The sequence below is a fragment of the Oryctolagus cuniculus genome, chromosome 16 (genome assembly GCF_964237555.1).
Source record: "Oryctolagus cuniculus chromosome 16, mOryCun1.1, whole genome shotgun sequence".
NCBI lineage: Eukaryota > Metazoa > Chordata > Mammalia > Lagomorpha > Leporidae > Oryctolagus > Oryctolagus cuniculus.
Genome location: NC_091447.1, coordinates 52,439,529 through 52,466,540, shown reverse-complemented (window position 1 = coordinate 52,466,540; position 27,012 = coordinate 52,439,529). Strand labels below are relative to the sequence as shown.

Sequence of the window (27,012 nt, the reverse complement as noted above, 5' to 3'; positions counted from 1 at the left end):
CTGTTTCTGTGAACCCATGGGAGATACACTGTTTCTGTGAACCCATGGGAGACTGGGGCGTGTTTCTGAAAGCAAGCGAACACAGTGGCTGCTCCTGGTCCAGCCTCTGGCCTGGTTTTCAGGCCCCTCCCCCGAGGCACAGGTGTGCAGATACCCAGAGGGGGAGGAGATGGGTGTTAGCAGATGGCTTAGATGGGTGCCTGTTACCCACCTCTGCTCTGAGTCCATAGGGGGCCGGCAGCAGGGCGCCACCTGTCCCGCCAGGCCTCAGCCAGGCCTGACCTGCTGGAGGCCAGGGACGCACACAGGTGCACGCAGAAGGCACCAGCCAGGTGGAGGCCCCCAGCGCGAGTGAAGCCGGCCTGCCCTGCGCCTGCGCGGCCGCGTGCTCATTACATGAGCTCCAGCGCGGGTGAGCGAGCTCCTGCCTGGGCTGGACGTGCAGTGGGAGGGTCTCAGGGCAGGCACCACCACGCCACGAGTGCCCAACTCTCCGCGGAGGCCAGTCCTGCAGGGAAACGGGATGGAGCCTGGGGCGCAGGTATGGTGGAGGGGCTTTGACACGGGAGGACGAGGAGGCAGGGTCCCGCCAGTCCGCGGCTGACACAAGGCCGTGACCCTGCTCTGGCCACTCTGGGCAGGACCTGACTGTGCTGCCACCTGGGTCCTCCGTGATCTTGCCTAGGGTCCCCACAGGGCACTCCCACCAGCCAAGCCTGCTGTCATGTCCCCCTAACCTGGGCTGAGGTTTCAAGAATGCACCCCAGGCCTGGCCAGGCCCTCAGTGACAACTTAGTGGTGGGGGGACCCAGGTCCTGTCCTGGGACATGGGGCATTTCTGGGTCCATCCTGCGTCTGGAGTCTCGCAGTAGGAGCCTCCTGACCACAGCTCTCCCTCGGCCACGGCCAGGGGCAGGAGGGGCCCCAGAGCGGTGGTGACCTAGGGGAAGCCCCCCCAACACAGGCCATCCCAGGTGCAGGCCAGTCTGGTTGATTAGCACCTGCTGGGCGCCCCGAGGCCCGGACGGCCTGGAGGCTCTGATGGCAGGAGGCGGCACCTGGGTGATTCAACAATGTGCAGGTGCCTCGGGAAGTTCCTGGAAAATGGATCCAAAAGCTAAGCTGATTTCGGTGCAAACGACTCGGGTCCACGCAGAGGACTCCCTGCCGCCTTCGACCGCCTTAGAGCACAGGAAGAGACGGCAGCCTGGCTCTCCCCTCCCTGCCGCCGGGAGGTGAACGGGACTGGGGCTGCCGCTTGCCTTCCCTCGGTTTGTGTCTGGTGCAGCCAGAGTTTCCTGTTCTGTAAAAACACCGCACTTTGACAAATGGCCGTGTCCAGGAAACAGACCACGAGGGTGAGGGTGGGGGTTGTCTTCAGTCTTCTACAAAACGATGCCATGAACACACATTCTCCTAGGCAGAAACTTCTAGAAGCAGAGTTCCCGGTCAAATGCAGCACGCGGAACGCTGCCCGGTCGCCTCCCCACTGTGTCTAAAGCTCTTGTACTTGGGGTTTTTGTCTGCTGGACTAAACAGTGTGGGCTGGTTTCCTGCTGATCCATGCTTTCTCTCGGGGTGGAGTGGAGCAGGTGCGTGCTGAGGGGCCAGGCTCTGTGACCCACTGGGGCGTTGGTCCCCAGATAACAGGGATCCACCTCTTGTTGCCCTCGTGTGGAGTCGACATTGGTCTTTGAGTTTTCATGAGCGTTTCTTCCTTGCTCTTATCCTGCAGGAGTTTGTATTTACCCTGATTTTTCTCTTACAGCTTCTATGCTGGGAGTCCCAGGAAAGGCTTGATTAGGACAAGTGCTCAGGACCACCCTCCGCCTCCCCGTCCCACCCTTCTGTAGCTTTGCTTTCCCGTGTCGGTCCTTATTCCGCTTGGGATTTTCCTTGGCAGGTGATGTGCCACAGCAATCCAGGTCCGGTTCAGATTCCTTTACGTTTTTCTGGTAATCGATGAACTGTTAAAGAACACAGTCCTGATCGCCTGTGGCGTGTTCAGGCGCGAGGCAGGAGGCGGGGTCCTGAGCGCCACTCGCTTCCCAGATGGCCAGGACAGCAGGTGCTGGGAGACGGAAGCTCCCCGCCCCCCGTGAACGGTGGCAGGAACAAGGTTCAGCTCGTCCTGTCAGCTGCCCACATCTTGCAATGTTAACTCACCAGCAAAACACAAATCACGTGTTGACCCTGAGGCAGGCGACTTTATAAACGCCGCGTTCCCCATCACCGTCTGGGGCCATTCTGGCTGTGTGTACCTGGCCTCTCGCTCTCAGAGCCACCAGGATTTGGTGACGGGGCTCCCCACCGCCACAGACACCTCCCAGAGGCCACGCCTCCCGGCACCAGATTCCGTGAAGTGCCCACCCTCTTAAGACTTCACAGGGGGGTTAAGTCTGAACCCGTGAGGCCAGGGCACCCAGACCACGCCAAGGTACCCACACGCAATCACGATTCTTTCCTCACTTTTACAAATAGGTTAAAAGGAGCCTGTTAATAAGAAACTATATTACTTTGCAGTTTCTTTAAGATTTATATGTTTGAACGCAGGGTTAGATGGAGAGAAGGAGAAGGGGATGGGGGGGGAGGATGAGAGAGAGAATGAGAATATCTTCTATGCTCTGGTTCACTCCCCAGAGGCTACCAGGACCAGGGCTGGGTCAGGCCAAAGCCAGGAGCTTCACCTGGGTCTCCTATGTGGGTGCAGGGGCCCAAGCACTTGGGCCACCTTCCTCTGCTTTCCCAGGCCACAGCAGAGAGCTGGATTAGAAGTGGAGCAGCAGGGACTCGAACCCATGCCCATATGGGATGCTGGTGCTAGAGGCAGTGGCTTAACCCACTGCACCACAGCGCCGGCCCCTGCAGTTCCTTTTTGATAAAAGCCCCTGTCTCCAATGCCCACGTGTGTCCAGAACACAGAGGTAGTGACAGGCCATTCGGTACGAGCAGTGTTCCAGGGACACTGAGAGCACATGCCTCCCTTCTGAAAGCGTGTGGACAGGGCTGGGATCACCTGAATGGAGGCCGCACCCTGGACGAAGGCTTGGCTGGACGTCGTCCACGTGCAGCCACCAGCCCACCGTGGTCCCCCAGCCTACGCATGAAAAACTGCCGTGTCCAGCGGCCTTGCACCGTGAATTTGCACGTTAGGTTTCCATGTTAACTGCACATGTTAGGGTTACACGTTAACTTTCCATGTTAGATTCACATGTTAACTGCACGTGTTAGGTTTATGTCTTAACTATGTGTTAGGTTTACATGTTAACTTTGCTAGGTTTACATGTTAACTGCATGTTAGATTTATGTGTTAACTGTACATGTTAGGTTTAGATATTAACTTCTCATGCTAGGATTACATGCTAACTGTGCATGTTAGATTTACATGCTAACTGTCCGTGTTAGGGTTACATGTTAACTTTGCACATTAGGTCTATATGAAAATCAGCCAAGCTTGGATCCCACCTCACAAGCCTGTTTCTGGCCAGGGCTTGCTGCCCTGGTGGTGATGGTGGTGGCCTGGCTCTGGGGACATCGCGCCCTGGGGCTCCATGTTGGGGCCCCGGGCGGTCGTGCTGGGTCAGCTCCTGGCTGGGATGGTGGTCGCGTGCCCTCCGAGACCCAGGTCTCCTGCTTCCCCCTGCAGGTGCCGGCACTGAGCCCCTTCCCAGAGACGAGCCCCGCTGTGAGACGGCCGGTCACACACAGCACCCCCGCGGGGCCGGCACTGGGCTTCAGCCCCCCGGCCCCAGGAGGGGCGTCCTGCCTCACTGCGTCCCTTGAGGCCACACTCTCCTCCCAAGAGCTCGTGTCCCACCCAGCAGGGCTCATCCCTGCGACCACCGCCAGCAGGAGGCAGCTGTCCACCATCAGGGCATCCGGTCAGTCTTCGGCTCTCTCGGTCCCTGGGGAGGAACCACACACATCGGCCCCAGAGCCTCAGCAACAGCAAGGAGTCCCTCAAGCAAGGAGCGGGCTGGGGACCACGGGACTGCCTGGGATTCCTGACGCAGCCCCGAGGAAGAGACGAGACCCCCAGGCCCGGGCTGCTGCGGTACGTTCTGCCCCCAGCCCCCGCCCCAAACGCCGGAGCTCAGGGTCCCTGGGGGTGGTTAGGGGGCGACCCTGCCCCGGACAAGTGAGCTCAACACTTGCCTCCGGCCTCTTCTGTTTCCATGGCCCTGGGCTTCAGGAGGCAGCACCCCCACTCTGCAGGGGAGTCCTCCTGGGCTGACCCCGGCCCTTGGGCCATGGACGCCAGCACTGCCTGTCCCAAGGTGGCTCTGCCTGGACACGTTGCTGTGACCAGTGCTGCCTTCGGAGACCCCGCCCTCTCGTCACCGGCTGTGGGGCCTGGCTGCTTCTGGCCTCCGTAGTCAGCACACAGGGGCCTGGGGCCAGCTCCTTGGCAACCACCTCCCAGGGCACCTGAGCTGCACCTGGTGCTGCCGTCACTACTCCTGGGACCGCCCTGGGCTCTGAGGGGTCGGCGGGGACCTGGCCCCATGGCCCAGCACGGCCGCAGACAAGGCTAGCCCACCCGCACTCTGTGAGGCCTCTGAGTAGCCAGGAGCCAGGGAGTGGCCCGGCACTGCCGAGACCTCCCTCCTCCACCGGCTGGGGGTGCACCTGCTAGGATTGGAGGAGAAGCCCCTGGGAGCAGAGCAGGTGGGGAGCCCTGCAGCGGTTCTGTGCCCTCGTCCCTCTGCATGCCTGGAGGGAGCCCACGCCGCTAGCCAGGCCGCCTGCAGCACTGGAGGCCCCCAGCCTGGCGGGCGCATCTTCCCCTGGTGTCTGTGGCCCGGGCGCGGACGCCGGGCCTGGCGCCTCTGTTCAAGCCTGCCCGCGGTAACGCTGGGGCGCCTCTCCTGTGCAGATGGAGCGGGTGAGGCAGTGGGAGATCCGCCTGCTGCTGGACATCGAGGAGGCCGTGCAGCACGAGCTGGCCGTCCAGGAGGAGTGAGTGCCTGGCCCCAGGCCAGGGCGGGGCCCCACTCGGCTGTGCCCTCCTTGGGCTGGCCCCAGGCCCACGCCCCCTCGCCAGTGAGGTGTGGGAGGTGAGGCAGGGCCCTGCGTGTCGTCCTGTGCTCCAGGACGAGGCTGCTGGCCTGGATGGAGCCTGGTGCTCACCTCGGGGACATCGCCGCCGTCACGGCCTGGGTTTCCTTCCCTGAAGACAGACGCAACCCCTGCACGAGGACGGCCAGCTGTCCGGCTCCCGGGGTCCTCTGAGAGGGCAGGGAGCCGGAGCGTGGGCTGCTCTGGGCTCCGTTCCTTCAAACCCTCAGATCCTCGGGATTGGGGGGGTGGGGGGGGCTGTTGCAGAGAAGAAACACAAACCCCAGGGCACCGCAGCTGACCGGGCCTGGGACAGACGCTGCGCCCTGGGCTTTGTGCCGAGGGAGGGGCGTACAGGGCCCAGCTGCTGTGCCCAGCGTGGACTTGGAGCTGGGGCCTGGCTCCGTGACGGAAGTGAGGAAGAGGAGACGGCCTCCTGGAGCCCCAGCGTCCACAACACGAGCGTCGCCTCCCGCTTGTTCTTGTGAGGATCCCATCGCCCCTGCTCACCGAAAGGGCTGCCATTTGCTTTCTGCGCATGAGAGAGTGAGGTTCCAGGCCGGGCTGGCTGCTTCCTGCCACCCCGCTCCGTGTGTCTGCACGTGGGCTGGCTCCTCTAGGGCACAGGGTCAAGGCCAATGGCAGAGTGGAGTCATAGCGCAACCCCACGGGAAACCTCAGCCTGGACTGAGAAACAGGCGCCAAGTCCCTCTGCGCAGGTCCCAGCCCAGGAGGCCCTCTCTGGGGAAGCCCCCACCCCCTCCACACGGTGCCAGCCAGGGGCAGTGGCCAGCAAGACCGCGTCCCCAGGGCTGAGCCTCCGGCTGGCGGCTCCAGACACCACAGATGTCCCTCCAGTGCCCAGGCTGTGCCCGCTGTGTCGTGGGAACCCTCACAGCTCCAAGTTCTCCCTGCACAAACAGGTGTCCAACTAACTGTTCACTTTCTTCTCTTTTGTAACAGTTATGAATTGTCGAGTTATAAAACTGATGTATTAAAATGGTAAATTTGCTTTTCAAATGAGATTTAAAGTATAAAGAAGCAGAAAAACTGTAAGTGCACAACAGAGGTGCAGCTTCAGAGTAATTCTTCCCAATCCTTGTTAACAATAAAACTTCTCATGAGAACTGTTTCCAAAAGTCTGCGTTCAACGCCAAGTGATTCAGACCGGCTGTCAGGTGAGTTCCGGCCCTAGCTCGCTTCCCAAGGATGAAATTCAAATGCAGAGTGAGTCCAGCGAGGAAGAAAAATGAGGCAGGCATTTGGGGAAACGTGTCCTGGAAGGACTGGGGCTCTCGGGCGCTTGGAGGGAGGTGTCAGGTGCACAGGAGAACTTAGCCCGCCGCACCGCGACGCGAGCTGATCACCACCTGCTTGTCCGACTGAAGCACACGTGGCTGTGCCAGCGCTCTGGGCCGTCTCACAAATGACACCACGCAGCGGGGGGGCGCGTCCTGTCCCTGTGCAGGTGCCGACGGGAAACAGGCTCAGGATGGCAGAGGGCCGTGCAGCGTAGTGGTGGGCCGAGGCCCTGTTCCCCGTCGGCTGCCAGTCTCCGAGCCAGAGGCGAGTTTACCGGGATGTTCAGGAAGCCCCCAGGGCTGCCGCGGTGAGCGCAGGAGGCGCCCGTGAGCTCCCTGCAGCTTCGTGCGGATCCCGGGGGCGTCTCCTAAAGGCGGGCGTGGACATGCGCGTGCTCAGTCAGCTGTCCCCTCCTGAATGGCTCTGCAGAGCAGCCGTCCGTCTTGTGGTTGGCCATGTTTGCTTCTCTAGTTAAATTCCGCTTGTGTGCCTTTGGCTTTTTTCCTCTGGCTGGGGGGTGGGGGGGAGTGTCTGCATCATAAAGATTTAAAAACCCTTTAACTAGAAACTGACTTGAAGTCAGGAGGCACTTAGCGAAGTGTGCTTCCCACCTGCCGGGGCCGACCTCACGCGTGGACTTGGTGTGGCCGTGGACCCAGTGGCTGGCGAGTGCCCCGTGAGGATGCTTTGTAGCTGGGACTCGGGTTTGCAAAGTGCTCTGGGGGCTGTGATGAGCCTGCGCCACAGGCTAGGCCCCTGCAGCCAGCTGACGTCCACGAGAGCGGAGACCGAGTCCCCAGGAAGGGGAGTTTCTGCCCTGGATGCCGCGAGCCACTTCCTTAAGATAAGGTGTGGGTGTGCGTGTGTCTCGCTCTTGCCCACTGCTGCCCTGAGACCCAGGCAAGCACACACATGCACACACACAATTGGTTCTGTGCCCCTGGAGAACTGAGACAGCATCCAGGGAAAACCACGCTGCCCACTTCTCAATAGAAACATCAGGCCCGGCCCTCGCCACTCCGCTAACCCCAGCGAGGTCACTGCCAACTTTCAAAGGACAATAACTTGTCGGCTGTTGTCGCTCCCCCTCTTCGTGGAGGAACGACACAGGACCCTGCGCTGTTCTTTCGTCTGCTTGGCCCTCCCCGGGTTTGCTGCTGGTTCTTCCCGGGTTGGCTACTATCCCTTCCACCTCCGTGGAAGGGCAGTTCCCCCTGGCCACATTCCCCACTTCCGCAGGGGAGCAGCACACCGCCGGCCGGCTCTACTCGGGGGCTGCACAGGTGTTCCTTCAGCTAGATGTTCCCCATAGATGTTCCCGGTGCATGCCGTCTCTCTCCTCCTTTATAGTCCTCCTCCGCCAATCCCAACTCGGCTGCCCACACGCCGAGTACGCTGCTCTCCTCCAATCAGGAGCAAGTCCTACAGTTTATTGGCTGAACTGGAGGCAGCTGTGCGGAAGCTGTTTACTTCTCTCCCAGCGCCATATTGTGGGAGAGCAGATGCATAGAATAAGTCTTAATTCGAGTAACTTAGTCTAGTCCGGATTGCTCCCCACAGGCTGTGCGCACCTCTTAGGAGGTGAGACAGCTTACAGGTGAACAAAAGTGAGTTCATCACCAAGTCCCGCACACTCAGACCCGAGCGGCAACACTGTTCCAGCAGAGTCCTCCCGGCCAGGAGAGTGAAATAACATGGAGCCCCCACCGTGAACCTGTGACACAACACGGGCGCCCACGCTGAACCCGTGATGTAACACGGAGCCCCCACGCTGAGCCTGTGACATAACATGGAGCCCACACGGATCTGTGACATAACACGGGCACCCACACTGAGCCTGTGACATAACATGGAGCCCCCACGCTGAGCCCGTGACACAACACGGAGCCCCCACCGTGAACCTGTGACACAACACGGGCGCCCACACTGAACCCGTGATGTAACGTGGGCGCCCACGCTGAGCCTGTGACATAACACGGAGCCCACATTGAGCCTGTGACACAACACGGAGCCCACACTGATCTGTGACATAACACAGGCGTCTACACTGAACCCATGATGTAACATGGGCGCCCACGCTGAGCCTGTGACACAACACGGAGCCCACACGCTGAGCCTGTGACACAACACGGAGCCCACACTAAACCACGAGCGAGGATGGCACAGAGATGCGGGGCAGGGACAGGCATTCGGCCCCACAGTTAAGAGGCCCACGTGGGGGACCTGGATCGGGTTCCTGGCTCTCGGCTTCAGCCTTGGGCTGGCCCAGGTCGTCCTGAGCGTCTGGGGAATGGTCCCACAGACAGGCAGTGCTCACCGGCGCTCTCTGCCTCTCAAATGAAACTTTAAAGAACGTAAACACTGGTGGGCACGGCGCGTCAGCGAGAGGGCGGCTGTTCCGAGGGAGGCACACCTGCCTCATCCACACGCGCTTTGATGGATAAACCCCCCGAAGGCACACGCGGCAGGAGACACCCGCGAGCACCCACAGGACCAGGCATCCTCCAGCACAGGGGTCGTGCCGGCTTACTCAAGCAATTTTTTTCCTTTATTTTTGTTAAATAAGACTTCAGAAAGTCTAGTGCAAACACTCAGTACAAAAGTTGCAGTTAAGAAATGTACATTCACATACAACATTTCAGGCCATTCACTTTTTTAAATAAAAATAGGACAAATTAGTCAATGACTTGTCTCAATTTAACAACCTTGAAAAACACTGGAAGGAGCTCTACAGTGTTCAGTTGACATAAAAATAGACCCGTATTGATTATGCAAATCTATCATGAGAAGTTACCCAGTGAGATCGAGTGGCGGTAGTGCTAAAGCGCCCATCGCGTTCTCGGGCCGTGCGGGACATGGCCCCCGGCCCACGACCCCTCTCCAGGCAAACCCAGGGGCTCACACGGCCTTCTCCACTCGTGACCGTCCAGGCTGCGATCAGGATGGAATCCACCAGAGGCGGGGCCATGCTGACACCACTCTCCTTTGTGCAAGTCCGTGTGCAGTCAGTGCACGGGTAGGGCGGTGGAGGAAGGGAGACGGTGCATACTAAGTGCATGAACCGTGGTGGCTGGGAGGCTCTGGGCCCAGCCCACGGGTGGCTCGGGGCAGGCTTGGGCCAGTCCCGTGGTGCATGCTGCGTGATTTCGAATTCGAACTAAATTCCACACAATCAGGAATCTCACGGCATGCAGACGGCTTGCATATACACAGTCTGAACAGGGATGAAGGCGGCACCGGGCAGGTGCGCTCCGGGTGGCGGGTTGCATTGGCACTGCCGGCGCGTGCTGGAGGCAGCGGTGGGCTTCCTCAAGACCCCCACGTGGGGGCAGGGTCCCCTGAGACTTGGGTTTCCAGTGCCCAGGGGCCCGGGTGAGTGGTGGTTGCTGGTGGGAGGTGACCTGGCTGCTGTGGAGTGTCTCCCCGCTGCCCTGCGGGGAGGCAGATGGCTACAGGCGGGACCTGGCGGCAGCTTCCTCACTGCCGCCCCACAGGCGTGCTAAAGCCCGCGAGATGCCACCGAGACCTTGCAGCTCATCTAGGAGATGCCTCTGCTGAAACAGGAATTCCCAACACAGCAGCTGGATGGGCTGTGAACCCCGCCCGCTGAGGGTGAGCGGCCCAGCACCGGCGGCGGAGCTCGGGTGCTCGCCCGGCTTCCCACCACCTGTCCTACCTGGGAACATTCCCCAGGGCAACCTGCTCTGCCAACGTCCCCTCACCCTGGACCCCCAACACCCACGTCCTGGCCAGGGACGGCTCTGCCACAGGGAAGGGGAACACAGACTTCAAAGGCAGCCCTGGCTCCCTGGAGCCCCGCCTGGGACTGGAGCTGGACTCCCTGTGGGTGGAGAGGCTGGGAGACCCGGGCTGCTCCTTACCTGATGGCGGGGTGCCCCCTCCCAAGAATGACGGCCGCTGTCTTCCCTGTTTAAGGGGATGCTGTACCTTGGCCACTACAGCAGGCTGTGCACCTGCAAAGCTTTGGGACATACAGTCTACGGTGGCGAGGCAGGGAGGTCTCAAGCCTACCACGTTCGTCCTTGCTGGGAAGACCTCTGCCTACCGAGGAGGGGATGGCTTAGCCCAGACGAGGCACATGGCTGTAACTTAGCAGTCTGAGGCCAGGCAGGGACACCGATCCAAGGAGGGGGGCCTGAGAGCTGGCCTTGCCCACGAGAACCAACCCAGGCTATACCAAGAGCCCTCCTGCCAGGGGTCCCCTCTGCCACCAGGGACACTGGTGAGCAGACAAGCTAGCTAGCATTCTCCAGTTTGCAGAGGTCACTGTCAGCACAGGCACTAAATGAAATGCAGAGACAAGGGCTTGGATGGGGACAGAACAGGAGGTGACGCGTGGCCTTGCTTCTCAGGGTTGTCCCTCAGCTCTCTGCACCCCAGATCCTCCATGGACAACATGAGGGCTGCACCGCCCACTCCCTCCACGGCTTTCTGGGGAGAGACACGCGGCACACGCAGGCGCCCAGCCACAGCCCAGCCAGGTCCGCTGGAGACCTGTTCAGCGCACGGGAGAGGGACGGCTCCCTCCCTTGGTGATCAGGGTGGAGCTCATCGAGTGAAGGAACCTCCCACCCTCCACGAGGGCCAAGCACTCACACGTGCGATGATCCGTCAACTGCAGGGGCTGGACACGACACTGGGAGGCCAGGGCACGGCCACCACAGTTCTGACTTCCAAGGTGCTGTTTCCAGCCAGCGCAAGAGGGCCACCTGCCTGTTCCTCCTTCCCCTGCACATCTGGGACGGGAGCCAGCACCTCAGCCGGGGGGGGGGGGGTCTGGGAACAGGGGCCTGGGGCTTCTCCTGCTGGAATCCCTGTCCCCAGGCTTCCATGTGCACCACACCAAGCAAACGGGACCCATCCGGTGCCTCACGTCCCCAGACATTAGTGCTGCTACTGACCAGAGGCCTCAGAAAGAGCCCTGGTGGTTATGTGGAGCTGGGGGCCTGGGGGCTCAGGAGCCGCGAGGACCCCCAGGGGGCGCTGAGCTGCCCTGCTTCCGTGAGGAGGACTTTCCAGGGCAATCACATCAGACACGCGGGGCCAGCTCCCCAAACGCCCCAGTGGCCATCATGGCTGGCTGAAAGTTTAATTTTGTTCCTTACACAAATTGGTCTTAATCCCAGGAATAAGTGATTTTCATTACCTATGAAATTTCATTACCTAGTTGTGTGGCACACACAAATGCACAGTGCACACATGCATGTGTTCGCACATGGTACATATGAACATACATGTCCACAAATGCTACACACGCTTTGTATGCACACATGTGCTCACACTCAACACACGTGCAGACATGCAAACACACATGACCCACATGCACATAAGCACTCACACGTGCACGCATGCACACACATGGCATGAGGCATGTTCCTATGACACACACATGTGCACACATATGGCACATGTTGGCATAGCACACAGGTTCACAGACATGCACATGTGCACAGCATACACATCCCAGTGCTCACAAATACAACACACAGGCACACTTGTGCAGACAACATACATGTGCGTGCACTCCCACTGATCTGAGCTGTGAACAGGTCTGATTTGGACACAATGCATTCAGCTTCCAGGGAAATTCAGACGGGTGTTCAAGTTATGAACTGGCTGTTCGTGGTTTAGGGAAGCTGTGGGATGGACGGGCGGCGCTAACGGTGCTGACTTTGAAAGTGACAGGTCCCCTCCCATCCCATCCCAGGGTCTGGGGACAAGGCAGAAACCCGACACTCCCCCAGCGTCCCTGCAGGTCCGGCGCTGTGGCAGCCCCAGGAGCCCACTGTGTCAGCGGAGGGCTGAGCTCATGAACCACACTGCAGCCACTCTGATGCCCTGGCTGTCTCCCAGGCGCAGGGAGAGGGTCCTCCATCCCCCAGTTCTCCAGCACGGCCGATGCACCGAGCCACCCCCTCCCCCAATGCAACAGGGCTCACCCCTCCCGACACCCCCTGGGCACCATCCCTGCCCACCAGCAGGGCAGAAGGTTCTCAAAGCCCACCCCTCCGGCCCCAACCCCGGGAGCCCCTCGGCTTCAGGGGGTCCAGCTGGGACACTGCTCTCAGCCCTCGTCTCCCGCTGCCTGAACAGGGTAGGGTCGCAGGAGGCAGAAGCCATGGGCTGTCCAACCGCCACCAGCACCTTCACCGAACACCGGAAATAGCGTGTCCTCCCTGGTGCCAGAGCGCACGGAACAATGCGTGTGCAGATGGCCATCGTGGGTTTCTGAGGCCCAGCAAGTCCCCCGTTGTCTCTCTGCCACCCTTGGGCTCATCTAGAAGGCTGAGCCACACCCACACCGGCCCCAGCAGCCCCTCCACCCACACCTCCAGGCGGGTCCCCGAGTCCTGGCCTGAGAAGCAGCAAGTGCAGACAGCCGGGAGTGTGGAGCAGGAGCCGCTCGCACGGGCCCCCACTCGCTCAGGAAGCAGAGCTCCACGCGAGCGACCCGGGAGGCTTTGCAAGAGAAGCAGCCGTGCGGCCAGCAGGGTCAGCACACTCCACTGTCTCAGCAGGCCCAGCGCTGCGCGGCCATTGCTTCGCACACCACCAGCACACCTGCACATTTCCAGAATGTACGGTTTGGACACGGGACTTTCACCCTCCGGGGCTGTGACAGCTCCAGAGGGCGCACGCTTTGCAGACCAAGCACCCGTGTGGGGCCCACGTGGGTCAGGGCGCTGCCCTGTAGCCCAGTGCCCCACTGGGACCCTCTACACACCCTGCCTCATGCCCACTGTGGCCAGGAGCTCTTGGTCAGCGACAGGACCTCTCTGTCTCCCCGTGGCTGGGTGAAGTGCACCACTGTGGTCAGGCTGCATCCTCCACCTCACCCAGAACGCCCCCACGTCTCCCGCCATCCCCTCCAGCCAGGGGGACATCCTGGGGAGGCCTCGCACTGCTCCCCCCTTTAACTCACTGTAGCAACACACCACGCAGCCAGCCACGGAGACAGCAAGGGACAGGTCGGATCCTGCGTGGGGACTGCCTTGGCTTCCTCCTCCCTCCCCGAGCGAGGCTCCCCACAGGAGGCTCGCACACCCACGCTGTCTGCTCACCTGCCGGGGCGCAGAGCTCAGCCCTGGTACTGGGGCCGGGCCGAGGGAGGGGCGGGGCCTGGGGAGTGGCGGCCCCAGGGTAAGACAAGCGCAGGGGTGTGTGGTTCTTCTCTGGGCCAGACTCATCTCTTTGGGATGGAGTTGGGGTTATTGCTTCTCGGACAGAGGGTCTAGAAGCCCTGATGGCCTTGGAGTCTGAGAAACCTGGGCTGGCGGCTCGGCTGCCGGGCCTGGGAGGCCCCCAGGAGTGGAAGCATTGGGGGCCAGAGGCCCGGGGGGCAGGCCGCCCCTCGCAGGGAGGCGTGGTGCCAGGCCCTTCCTCGTGTTTGGTGCGGTGTGCAGGTGGGCCCTGCAGCGCGTGCACTATGTACAGAGCATCCTACAAGAAGGAACTTAGAGAATCCTACTGAGGGCTCCACCCTCTGTACATGAATACTGTACAAGATTAAAAATAAATAAGGCAATATCATACAGTTCATAAATAAAAAGGAACAGGTTCTTCACCAAACCCCTGGGAACATATGGCTACACGTGCCGCTGAACACGCAGGAGGCGGGCAGGGTTTGGAGCTGCTGATGATGGAGAAGTGTGGGCCCAGCCGGGCTGCACGGCGCCACCCTGCACCCAGAGGCCTCCCGGTCCCCGGCCACAGGGGGGACCACATGCGTTCACTCACACGCCCGCCTGTGCTCTCGGCCTGGTGGCACATGTGCCCAGCCGTGTCCCCCAGGCTTGGTCACAATGTGGCTGGCTGTGCTCCGGGTCCTACAAGTCAAGTCCAGGTGTCACCAGAGGCCCTGGCGACACATCCGCTCCTCCTCCAGCTGCTGCCGAGCATGGCTGCCATGGCTGTGGGAACCACGCGCCACCTCCCCCGCTGGCTAGGGCTGGGGGCTGGCCTTGCATGGCAGCACAGCGGCACCACCTCCTGAGCCTTCTGTAAACCCAAATACAGCCGAGTCCCCACGCCGTCCTGTCTGGAGCCCCTCCCAGCCCTTCTGCCCTGGTCCCTTTGCGGGGAGGGGACCGTGTTCCCGCACAGTGCAGGCCGGGGTCCAACCCCCACCTGTCTTCTAACATCCCTGTTCTTCCTTCTGCCGGCCAAGTCCCATGAGTCCTCTGCCCCCGACACAGGATGGCCTGGGCAGCCAGCAGCACTGGGGACCCACGGGGACCAGGCTGCATGAGAGGCAGCCCCACGCCTGGGGCACCCAGGTTGTGAGTGACCAGGGCCGGGGTCACCACACCCACTGGGCCCCGCTCACTGCATGTGGCTCCTGCTGGGGGCAGATGGATGGACGGGGAAGTCCCAGCACAAAGGGGATGACCAGGACGAGTCATCTGTCGTCCTAAAGACAGCAAGGTGGGGAGCCCAGCTGAGGCAGGGCCCTGAGCAGGGCCAGCCAGGTTCTCAGCCCGTGGGTCAGCAGATGCATCTGCCCACAGTGGGGCTGTGGGGGACACCAGCTCCTGCCTCCCGAGCACCCCCGCCGGCCCCCAGCCCCACGCCACACACAGGCCCCCAGAGGAAGACCAAGCTGCCCTCCTCACCCCCTGAAGTCTGTGGCCGGCTCTGAGCTCAGCTGGCCCTGGCCAAGGGGCTCCTGGGTGACCAGAGGAGGGTCACCAGGGGCCGTCGTGGAGACGCAGCCCTGTCCGAGAGGGAGGAGAGTGGACAGAGCTCCTCTCAGCTCTCACCTGTCCCCAGGTCCACACCTCAGGACAGGCAGGCAGGGGACCCTGCATGGTCCCTGTGCCCCATTCTCAGAGCCACCTCGGCCACAGCCACCACACAGTACCAAGCACACACAGCTGTCCCAGCACCACACACGGCCCAGCAAAGCCACCCCGGCCGCCCCCAGCTGTGGCCAAGGCCATCCAGCTGCCCAGGGGACACAACCATCCCACCCGACTGGGATCCACACACAGCAGGGCCCACACAAGGGTCTACACTCTAGGGAGGGGGCGGTGGAGAGAGGCCCCTGAGCCTGGTGGCCACGAGCGGGGGTTGGAGGCAGGCTTCCCTTTCTCCACTCGAGCCCTGTGGCCACCCCTGCAAACAGGGGGCCTCGCCCTGCCCCCTCCCTGCACACCAGAGGGCTCCGCCTCGCCCACAGGGGCTGACCGGCCCCTGCCCACCAGTCCCCCCACACCCTCATCTTGGACCCAGTGCATGGGGCCACTGTCAAAGCCACTGTAGCTCCCTCCCAGACCACAGCCGAGACCCTGGCCAGGAGGGCTCGATCTGCCAGAGGACCACGTCCTGAGCAAGGGAACTGGCCTGTTCTCACCCGGCAGGAAAGACAGGATGAGGCCACCCCCTCCTCAGAACGCGGCGACAGCACAGGTGGATGTCCCAGGGTCACCGGAGCCAGGGCCGGCAGGTACAGCACACATGGGCGGGCCACGTGGCCACACCCACAACGCTGGGAGTGAGGCTGTGGGCCAGCCCCTCCTGTGAGGATTCCTGAAGCCCCACCCCACAGTCTCGACACAAAACCTCACCGCTCCCCACGCGTGAGAGGCGTGTCGCAGTCCTGCCCACACGGTCCCCTGCAAGGCCACCCAGCCCCGTGCTGTGCCCGTGGGGTGAGCGGCCCAGGCCTTGGGGCCCTGCCCAGTGGGTCCTCACTTCCCTTCTGGCTCTCAAGGCCGCCGCTCATGGCTGGAGTCAGGATCCGCTCGGGCCGGATGGACACGGAGCTGTGTTGGGTCTCCTCGGTCACCGCCAGCCAGACTTCCGCGCCCTCGCCCCGAGTCCGACGGATCTCTCAAAGTGCTGACGCTGGCGCCAGCCTGGCCTGACCCCGGCAGGGCCACTGGGGAGGAACAGCTAAGCCCCCGGGGGGGCTGGCACAGACAGGGCTCCGCGGGCCCTCGGTTCACACTCCGACAGCCAGGCCACAGGCTCTCTGCACTGCATGTCGGCTGGTCCTGGCTGCAGCCACATGGCCTGTGTGGCCTGGGGCACTCTTGCCCCGGGTGCGTGCCCAGTGGCCAGCCTGGGCTCTGCTAGGCCTCCTTCCCAGCGGCTGCAGGGGGCAGGAACTGGGCAGCGGGCTGTTGGGGGAGCCCGGCACCCACCAGGGGGCCGGCCGCAGGGCCCAGTGGGGGGCGCCTGGCCTGGAGGCCACCTCTCCCGTAAGGACACATCTTCTGCCCCAGGCTCAGGGACCTGGGCTGGGAGCCGCTCCCGTCGGTCCTGCCTTCCAGGAAGTAGGTCAGCATCTCCCCCTTGCCCTTCACGCTGACTTTGCCTCGGCACACGAAGTGGTAGGGGCACTTTCTCAGCAGCCGGTGGACGTCCTCCGTCACCTGTGGACGGACAGAAGCCAGGAGGGGGTCATGTGGGAGCAGGAGCCGGAACATTCCAGAACATTCCATGCCACTTCTGTCCCTGCCCACCCTGTCAGCTGTGGCCCTAGCTCCTGCTGCAACTGTTTCGTTCTACCTTAAGACGGACGAGACCCTGCAAAGACCACCCATGGGACCCAGAGGGACCTGGGCTGGGGTGGGAGGCACAGCCCAGGGGTCCTGATTCCTGCTCCTGAACAAATGGCAAACACGACCTTCACTGGCCTGGCCCTGAGCTGGGAGCGGTGACCTGGATGCTCCCACGGGCAGGGGATGGGGGCCGGGCCGGTGTGAGCCACCAGGGACACGCTTCAGCTGGACAAGCAGCGACAACGACGATGCAGCACTTTCCCAGGGACCTCATCCTGCAGCCAAACGGGTCAGAGCTGCCCCTCCCCTGCTTCATCCCGGAGCCACCCCTTGGCCTCCCTGGTGTCCTGGCTGCTCCCCGCCCCATGTGGGCACCCAGCTCTGTCACCCTCAGCCGCGGCAGCTCAGTGCATCCCAAACCCCGTCCTGAGTCCCGGCAGCACGGAAGGCGCGGGCACATCTGAGCAGGGAGGACGGTGCCAGGGCCTCTCAGTGCCAGGGAGGCCCACGGGAGACACAGGCCATGGCGAGTGGCCACGTGTGCAGGAGGCGGGGCCGGGGCAGCGACGGGCTCAGATCTGAGTCTGGAAACAGAGACGCCTTGTGGGGTGGGGGCAGGGCAGACGGTGCTCCTGGGAAGCTCTCCCTGGACCGTGAGCAGCTGGGGAGGCTGCAGACCGGAGCTCAGGTCCACACAGCAACACGCTGTGTGCGCTGGACCACCAGAGCCCGGCGCCGCTTTTGTGGATTTTACTGCGGTGAAGGAAATCACAGGATGTTTTTAAGAACACAGAGGCGCAGCACTGAGCTGCCGGCCTTAGACCGCCCCCGACCTGCCGCGCTCCAGGGTGCAGCCAAGGCGCCCCACCCAGAGCTCGTGCTGAGGCCCCAGCTGGCGGCCTGCGGGCTGGAGACCACGCTGGCTGCTGCACTGCCCCCGGCACCCTCCACACAAATGGGCGAACACTGCCCCCAGCAGGCTCCGCAGGATGACCAAGCCGCGGAAGCTGACGGCTGCTGCAGGAGGGGTCCAGACACCTGCCTCCATGGCCCATGGCCCAGCAGCAGGGAACCAGCCCTGCCTGGCCAGCTCTGCCCCACTGTCACAGGTCCCCAAGACCAGCGCTGATGATGTCACACACCAGGAGAAGGGACCTCAGTTCTCAGGCGAGCTGGTCCCTTCCTGGCTCCGTCTGACCCTTGGGGGTGTCAGGGCTGAGGTCACGCTGTCCCTCGGGACGCCAGCAGAGTCCATCGCGCCCCTCCACGCTGCCTACTGAACCTGCCCAGGTTCAGCCACCAGGTCACGACCCCCGAGTGGCCTGGGAGCTCCTGGGATGTGGAAGGCACTCTGCCCTCAGCCCCAGGGAAGAAGCCCTTCCTGGCCACGGCAGCACGGGGCTGGGTCCCAGCACAGGGAGGGCCCTGGAGCACCCACGGCACTCCCATGGCCGTACAGTCAGGCGGCAAACTCCAGCTCCAGCAGACACCCTGACACATGCTGGGGTCCGTGCTGCCACAGACTGGCCACGCTCCGGGGCTGGCCCTGGGCCCCCACGCCTGGGTGCCCTCACCCGCAGAACAGGCGTGCGTGTGCTCTGGGGACTTCCGGGGGAACTGACCTGGATTCGGCCCTGGACGCCAGTGCTGTCCATCCGACTGGCCACATTGACCGTGTTCCCCCAGATGTCATACTGCGGCCGGCGAGCGCCAATCACCCCGGCCACCACGGGGCCCACATTGATGCCTGCAAGACAACCGGGCAGGTGTGGCCTGCGGCCAGCTGGCAAAGTGCCACACGCACCTGCTAGGGGCCGCCCTGGACTGGGTGCCACAGCTGCTGGTGGAAAAGCTGTTCTTACTGGGGTCCTGCTTCCTGGGGTCGTCTGGTACCAGGCTCTACCCTAAGTAGGGGCTCCCCCAGCCTCACAGGAAGGCAGCCGTGAGCTCCACCTGCCCTGGGCTCCCTGAGCAGGCAGCGGGACCCTCACATCACCACCCACTGCCCCCTGCAGCCACACTGGCGGTCAGCAGATTCCAGATCCTGGAGAAAACCAGAGGTGGTCAGTCTGTCCCCAAGTGCAGCCCCTTCCCCTCCTATGTTGGGTGCAGCCCCAGACCGTGGGTCCCAGCACTGAGCCGATTCTCGGACACTTGGTGGGGGGAGGCGCTGGTATGTCTCAGGCCATCGCCTGACCCAGGCCCTGTGCCACCTTCAGCAAAGCACTCACCCTCGCTGGGACTGGGTTCCTCCCCCGAAAATAGGGTACCTGAGCACCAGGGGCCCTGGCCTGGCCTCACCTGAGCACCTGGGACCCTGGCCGGGCCTCACCTGAGCACCTGGGCCCCCGGCCTGGCCTCGGGCGGGGCATCTGGCGAGCTCTCCCCACGACATGGCCTGGAACAAGCCGAGGCCACCTCCACTGCCCCCTTCCCTGCTGCCGGGTGGGTGTTTTTAAGCCTGGCCTGCAGACTCCCCCGAGACCCTAGATGGTGGGGGCTGGTGTGCAGGAACAGCGAGAGGTGACACGGGGGTGTGGGCCAGGACAGGTTCCAGTGGGAAACCCCCAGAGGAACCTCACAGGGCTTCTGGACTGAGCGAGCCCCCTCTGCCCACCCTGAGGCCCCTCCCCACATGGAGGAGACGGCCAGGGCTACTTCTGGGCTCCACTACATGACGAGCCCCGAAGCCCGCCAACCACTGCCCCATGGGAGTGCAAGGAACGTGGAAGCGGGTCTCCCTGGCCCACAGTTAGATCTGTTTCTGGTCACAGCCCAAGGCCCATCGGCAGGCTAGCACCTGCCCAGCACACCCCTCAGGCCGCCAAGCACACACGAGTGCACCTGCCGTGAAGGGGACCCCCTGCCACCATCCCCACACCCCCACAGCACCCAGCTGTGCTCTTAAGGCCACGGAGCGCTTGAGTGCCAAACAGGCCAGAACTCTCCAGCTTGCATTCTGAGCCAGGAAGGGAGAGGAGAGGGAGGGAGAGAGGGAAAGAGGGAGAGAGACAGAAAAGGGGGAAACTGTACTCCTCCAGTTTAACTCTATCCTGTACTAGCAGGAAGTTCCTGGTAAACTGTCTAATGGGGGGGGGGGGTAGGATTAAAATACAAACAGGTGGAACATCCAGGGGGCGTGCCCGCCCCACATGGGAGAGCCTGAATTCAAGGCCCAGCTCCCTGCTGGTGCACACCCTGGGAGGCAGCAGTGGTGGCGCAGGTGCCCGGGCCCCCGCCACCCACGTGGGCGACTGTGTCGAGCTCCTGACTCCTGGCTTCGGCCTGGCCCAGCCCTCACTGCTTGGGCATCTGGGAATAAACCAGTGGAGAGAACCACCTCTGTGTCCCAGTCTCTCTCTCTCTCTCTCTCTCTCTCCCTGCCTTTCAAGTAAAATGAAAATGAATAAAAGTGTTTTTTTTTTTTTAGAGAGACAGAGAGGAAGGTCTTCATTCCGTTGGTTCACCTAATGGCCGCTGCGGCCGGCACACCGTGCTGATCCGAAGCCAGGAGCCAGGTGCTTCTCCTGGTCTCCCATGCGGGTACAGGGCCCAAGCACTTGGGCCATCCTCCACTGCACTCCCGGGCCACAGCAGAGAGCTGGCCTGGAAGAGGAGCAACCGGGACAGAATCCGGCGCCCTGACCGGGACTAGAACCCAGTGTGCCGGCGCCGCTAGGCGGAGGATTAGCCTAGTGAGCCACGGCGCCGGCTTGGGCTTCTCTTTTTTTTTAAATAATAAAATGTGGCGGCTCAGAGGCGGAGCCATGATGCTGAGCACAGCCGCTGGGGGACACTGGCGCCGGCCAATAAAAGTGTTTTAAAAAACCAACACACCATGGTTCTGAAAAGCTTCAAAGGAACCTGGACACTGGCGGTTCCCCCCACTCACTTCCCAGGCCACGGAAGGAGCCCCCAGGACACAGGCCCTCCAGGGTCCCACCGGGGGCTCTTCCTGGGTGCCTGTGCCCATGCCTGCACCTCTCCCTCCAGCTGTGTGCCTCTCAGCCTCTCAGCAGCACCTGAGTCCCACTAGGTCTCGGGACCTGGACAAGGACCCCAGTCCAAGCTGCCGCGGGGGTGGCCCTGGGCAGCTCCACCCTCGCTGAGGCAGGACGGGGAGCCAGGCCAGCAGGCGTGAGCACGTACCCACGCGGAGGACGAAGTCGTTGTAGGATTGGTAGTTGATCTCATCCAGGACGTCGAACATCTCGATGGCAAAGTCTGCCAGGGCGCTGAGGTGGCAGGAGATGGACTTTTTAGCCTGGGCGGGAACAGATGGGGGCCTTGTGTTTGGGGCACGCCCGGGGAAGCGAGCAGGGGCCGGCCAGCACCCCGCCCCTCACGGGATGGGGGCTTGCAGCCTGGGCGTGGCAGGTGCCCTAGGTGTCTGGCCGGGGCACACCGCTGGTCCTCTTCGTGGGCAGGAGCCGGAGTAGAGACGGGGTCCTGGGCAGACCCCAGCTCTGAGAGGCCGACACGACCCACCCGAAGCCATGTGAGCCACAGGGCGCAGGGCTGTCTGGGGGCTCCTGCAGGGACAACGGCACGGTCACTGCCCATTCAGAGGGGGCGGCAGAGGGGAGGGAGCAGCCCCGGCCTCCTTCCCTAGCCCGAGAGCCTGGTCCTGCACGCACGTGTGTGTGTGTGAGTGTGTGTGTGTGTGAGAGAGAGAGAAGAATGTGAGTGTACACATATGTGTATATGAGTGTTCTGTGTGGGAGATTATGTGTGAGTGTATGTGTGATTATGTGAGTGCATGAATGTATATTTCCATGTATGTGTGAATATCTGGGTGTGTATTTATGTGTATGTAAGATTATGTGAGTGTATGAAGGTGAGTCTATATTTGTGTGATTGTGAGTGTGTGTGTGATTGTGCGAGTGTGTATGTGTATGTGTTAGGATTATGTGTGTGCGAATGTGTGTATATGTGTGTGCAGGCATGTGTGTGTGCATGCATGTGTGTATGTGTGTATGCGTGCATGTGTGTGTGCATACATGTGTGTATGTGTGTGCATGCATGTGTGTGCGAATATGAGTGTGTATATGTGTGTGGATGTGTGTGTGCGCGCATGCATGCGTGTGCATGTATGTGTGAGAGTGCCTATATGTGTGTGCATGCATGTGTGTGCATGTGTGTGTGCAGGCATTGTGTGCATGCATGTGTGCATGTGTGCATGCATGTGTGTGCGTGTGTGCATGCATGTGTGTGCAGGCATGTGTGCGTGTGTGCATGCATGTGTGTGCATGTATGTGTGTGTGCATGTGTGTGTGTGTGCGTGTGTGTGTGTGAGGAACAGGGCCCTTTCAGGGAACAGCAGCAGCTCTAAGATTTTTCATTTTTATTTCTAAAGGAGATTTTAATAGCCCTCAAAGTCAGGGAGCTGCTGTGTTCACAAAGAAACGAGAGGCTAATCCAGTATCAGCTATAACCCAGTACTGTAATCCAGTACTCGGCTATAATCCAGTACTTGGCTATAATCCAGTACTCGGCTTTAATCCAGTACTCAGCTATAATCCAGTACTCGGCTATAACCCAGTACTTGGCTATAATCCAGTACTCGGCTATAACCCAGTACTGTAATCCGGTACTCGGCTATAATCCAGTACTCGGCTATAACCCAGTACTCGGCTATAATCCAGTACTCGGCTATAATCCAGAACTCAGCTATAACCCAGTACTATAAACTGGTACTCAGCTATAATCCAGTACTCAGCTATAATCTGGCACTCGGCTATAATCTGGTACTCGGCTATAATCCAGAACTCAGCTATAACCCAGTACTATAAACTGGTACTCAGCTATAATCCAGTACTCAGCTATAATCTGGTACTCGGCTATAATCCGGTACCCGGCTTTAATTCGGTACTCGGCTATAATCCAGTACCAGCTATAACCCAGTACTATAATCCGGTACTCAGCTATAATCCGGTACTCGGCTATAATCCGGCACTCGGCTATGATCCGGCACTCGGCTATAATCCGGCACTCGGCTATGATCCGGTACTCAGCTATAATCCGGTACTCAGCTATAGTCCGGTACTCGACTATAATCCAGAACTTGGCTATAATCCAGAACTCGGCTATAATCCAGAACTCAGCTATAACCCAGTACTATAAACCGGTACTCAGCTATAATCCAGTACTCGGCTATGATCCGGCACTCGGCTATAATCCGGCACTCGGCTATGATCCGGTACTCAGCTATAATCCGGTACTCAGCTATAGTCCGGCACTCGGCTATAATCCAGAACTCGGCTATAATCCAGAACTCAGCTATAACCCAGTACTATAAACCGGTACTCAGCTATAATCCAGTACTCGGCTATAATCTGGCACTCGGCTATAATCCGGTACTTGGCTATAATCTGGTACTCGGCTATAATCCGGCACTTGGCTATAATCCAGTACTCGGCTATAATCTGGTACTCGGCTATAATCCGGCACTCGGCTATGATACGGTACTCAGCTATAATCCGGTACTCAGCTATAGTCCGGTACTCGACTATAATCCAGAACTCGGCTATAATCCAGTACTCGGCTATAATCCGGCACTCGGCTATAATCCAGAACTCGGCTATAATCCAGAACTCGGCTATAATCCAGAACTCAGCTATAACCCAGTACTATAAACCGGTACTCAGCTATAATCCAGTACTCGGCTATAATCTGGCACTCGGCTATAATCCGGTACTTGGCTATAATCTGGTACTCGGCTATAATCCGGCACTTGGCTATAATCCAGTACTCGGCTATAATCTGGTACTCGGCTATAATCCGGCACTCGGCTATAATCCAGTACTCGGCTATAATCTGGTACTCGGCTATAATCCGGCACTCGGCTATAATCCAGTACTCAGCTATAATCTGGTACTCGGCTATAATCCGGCACTCGGCTTTAATCCAGTGCTCGGCTATGCTCACAGCAAACCCGGGTAACCAAGACTAATCCAGGGCTCGGCTGTTCCCACGGCAAACCCGTTCACAGGCAGACTGAGCAGCGGCACAGTCTCCCGCCTGGCCGACACCTTGCCTCCCGGGCCCACTCAGGCTGCGGCCCAGGGACAGTCATCTCATTCCTGGGTGTGAGGCTACGCTGTGGGCTCTTGCAGGTGTTCCAGGTAACTGGCATTCCCTTCTCTCCCTGGTCACCCAGAGCTGCCATCAGCACGGGTGGCGGGCAGAGCCAGGTGACTCCTCTGCACCGGCTGCTGGGATCAGGTTTCTTCTTCGTCCTAGGGACACGCTGGATCGCATGACTCGCTTCAGAAAGCTGAACTGGCCTTGCGCAGCTGGAGTAAGTTTAACTTGGTCTTGACATTTAATTCTTTTTATTTATTTTTGGATTCAACTTGCTAACATGTGTAGAGGACCTCCGCATCGCTATCCTGGAGAAACACTCCTGCAACCTCCTTCCTCGCAGTGTCTGCTGCTGGGGACTCTGGGTGGTGCTGGCCGCGCACCATGAGCTACCACGTGGTCGCTCCTTGCGCCTCCTGGAGGAGGGAGGAGAGAACTGCGCAACTGGGAGAAACCCCCGGCAAAGGCATCTGGCCGGTGCCTTCTGTTTTAGAGCATGACTGTGGATCGGATTTCCCCGACAGACACCGATCTATTCCGATTATGTATCTGTGTGTATTCGCAACCCTGCTCTGGGAAGGACAAACCGCAGGGACCCGCCCGGGGCGCAGAGGGAACACAGGGCTGGGCTGGGTCCCGAGCAGGCAGCCCAGGACGGCACTCACCCTGGTGCCGGCCGTGGGCGCCAGCCCCACTGCAGCCATGTAGGTGCTCCCAATGGTCTTGATCTTCTCTAGGTCCTTGTAAAAGTCTTTGTCCATGAGCTTTGTTTAAAACACAAAACTGGTAAACATTACACAACATTTAAGAAACAGCACCACAGCCAGCGGCCACCAGGAGCTAAGCAGAGTGGCCCAGCGCCTTCTGGACACAGCCTGACTCCATCACTTGGGGCCTCACACGGTTCTGGGAGCTCCTTTGGGAGGGGCGGCGAGAAAGGACAGGGCAGGATGTGGTCCTGTCCCCCACCACTCGAGGGCCTGGGAAGCCTGCCCACCCACGTGGTGAGGAGGCTGCCAGCCCCGCGTGGTGGCCTGTCCCACGGCCTGGGGCTGGCGCGGCGTGCCTCGGGCTCTGCCTTCCCCGCCGCAGCCACAGAGACGCTCGCCGGCTGCGGCGGCCTCACCTCGTCAAAGTCGGCGATGATCTCGTTGAGGAGCCGCAGGCACTCCACCCCCATGTTGTTGCCGTCCAGCTCGATGTAGAAGTCGTTGAAGTTGGGGATGGAGGCGAACATGACGCCCACCTGGGAGTAGGACTGGTAGTAGAGGTCCTGTAGGGCCAGGGCACAGGTCAGCCCCACACGGGCACTGGGCTCTGGGTCAGCCCCACACGGGCACCGAGCTCTGTGTCAGCCCTGCATGGGCACCAGGGCTCTGGGTCAGCCCTGCATGGGCACTGGGCATTGGGTCAGCCCCACACGGGCACTGGGCTCTGGGTCAGCCCCACACGGGCACCGGGCTCTGGGTCAGCCCCACACGGGCACCGGGCTCTGGGTCAGCCCCACATGGGCACCAGGGCTCTGGGTCAGCCCCACACGGGCACCAGGGCTCTGGGTCAGCCCCACACGGGCACCGGGCTCTGGGTCAGCTCTGCATGGGCACCGGGGCTCTGGGTCAGCCCCACATGGGCACTGGGGCTCTGGGTCAGCCCCGCCCAGGCATCGAGGCTCTGGGTCAGCCCCACATGGGCACCGGGCTCTGGGTCAGCCCCACATGGGCACTGGGCCCTCGGTCAGCCCCACACAGGCACTGGGCATTGGGTCAGCCCCACATGGGCACCGGGGCTCTGGGTCAGTCCCACATAGTTATCGAGGCTCTGGGTCAGCCCTGCACAGGCACTGGGCATTGGGTCAGCCCCACATGGGCGCTGGGGCTATGGGTCAGCCCCGCATGGGCACCAGGGCTCTGGGTCAGCCCTGCATGGGCACTGGGCATTGGGTCAGCCCCACATGGGCACTGGGGCTCTGGGTCAGCCCCGCACAGGCATCGAGGCTCTGGGTCAGCCCTGCACAGGCACTGGGCATTGGGTCAGCCCCACATGGGCGCTGGGGCTCTGGGTCAGCCCCACATGGGCACCGGGGCTCTGGGTCAGCCCCACATGGGCACTGGGGCTCTGGGCCAGCCCCACATGGGTACCGGGCTCTGTGTCAGCCCTGCATGGGCACCGGGGCTCTGGGTCAGCCCCACACAGGCATCGAGGCTCTGGAGCCACCTCGTCCCAGAGCTCAGCCACGTAAGCGTAATCAGAGCCCACAGGGGAGGGCTCTGCACAGCCGAGCGGGAGGGTGATACTCGGGCTGGGCTCCTGGGCTGCCTCCAGGACCCGGAACCCAACCCACACCTCGCCTGGAGTCTGGGGCTCTGGCGCGTTCCACGGCAGTTCTGAGAGCCTTGCCGCACGAGCGCAGCCACGGGACACGAGCTCCCAGAGCTTCAGGGAGCGTGCGCAGCACGTGGCCCCGGGGCTGGGCACGGGCTGCCGCTAAGGTGCCCGGAGCCCTAAGTCAGCGGCCAGGGACACCACGCCCGGCCCACGCCCCACACCCTGCGCTGCAGCCTCTGCTCGTCTTCCCTCCCTTGGGGGCAATGGGAGCCACGTTCTCTACGTTCCCTCCAGGCTATGGCACCGAAGAAAACCCCTGCACCTGACCCTCCTGGCCCAGGCCTGCAGGGGAGGCAGAGAGGCTGCGCGTGGCACCCGTGGGGTCCGTGGCGATCGGGCGCTCACCATGTTGCGTGGGTTGGACATGAGGAAGTGCTGGGCCACGTGGGCGGGCAGCAGGTTGAACAGGATCCGCTTGTTGTCCACCTTCACCCGCTCCATGTCGTCTCGCTCCTCTTCCGCCTGCGGGCCGGGAGCCCCGTGAGTCCCCCGGCCACGTGGCCCTCGCCGCCCACGCACGCTTCTGTGAGATCACATGCATGAGGCCCCAGGCGTGCCCACGGTCTACACTCAACCCTCCCCTCCTCCCCACCAGGGGCGCCAGAGCCACGGCAAGGGTCCGGAGAGCCACACACACCAGCGGAGCCAGCACCCCACC

At 61.4% G+C, this 27,012-nt stretch overlaps 2 protein-coding genes across 4 annotated transcripts in view; one reads left to right on the top strand and one right to left on the bottom strand.

The window, feature by feature from the left end:
- The first annotated feature begins 349 nt into the window (after positions 1-349).
- On the top strand, positions 350-6,135 carry CCDC201 (coiled-coil domain containing 201). Of its 2 annotated transcripts, none has more exons than XM_051828351.1 (3): positions 350-541; positions 3,647-4,054; positions 4,877-6,135. In XM_051828351.1, exons 1-3 carry the CDS (start codon positions 524-526, stop codon positions 4,961-4,963), a joined length of 513 nt encoding a protein of 170 aa, XP_051684311.1. In that variant the 5' UTR covers positions 350-523; the 3' UTR covers positions 4,964-6,135. The 2 variants fall into 2 exon arrangements, 1 of the variants encoding a protein (XP_051684311.1); XR_011382996.1 differs by lacking the exon at positions 350-541 and adding an exon at positions 2,256-2,437 and having other exon boundaries at positions 4,877-6,134.
- Positions 6,136-8,886: 2,751 nt separating this feature from the next.
- Positions 8,887-27,012, bottom strand: part of ADCY1 (adenylate cyclase 1) — an 88,128-nt gene continuing 70,002 nt past the window's right edge. Inside the window, exons 15-20 of one of the 2 annotated variants that reach the window (XM_070059440.1) lie at positions 26,700-26,816; positions 25,096-25,242; positions 24,635-24,733; positions 21,036-21,150; positions 18,509-18,633; positions 8,887-16,757 (exon numbers count right to left, since the gene is read on the bottom strand). In XM_070059440.1, coding sequence (XP_069915541.1) covers positions 16,455-16,757; positions 18,509-18,633; positions 21,036-21,150; positions 24,635-24,733; positions 25,096-25,242; positions 26,700-26,816 — 906 coding nt within the window. In that variant the 3' untranslated portion in view covers positions 8,887-16,454. Of the gene's footprint in view, positions 16,758-18,508; positions 18,634-21,035; positions 21,151-24,634; positions 24,734-25,095; positions 25,243-26,699; positions 26,817-27,012 lie in introns of those variants that run through there. The other variant, XR_011382995.1, reaches the window with a different exon arrangement.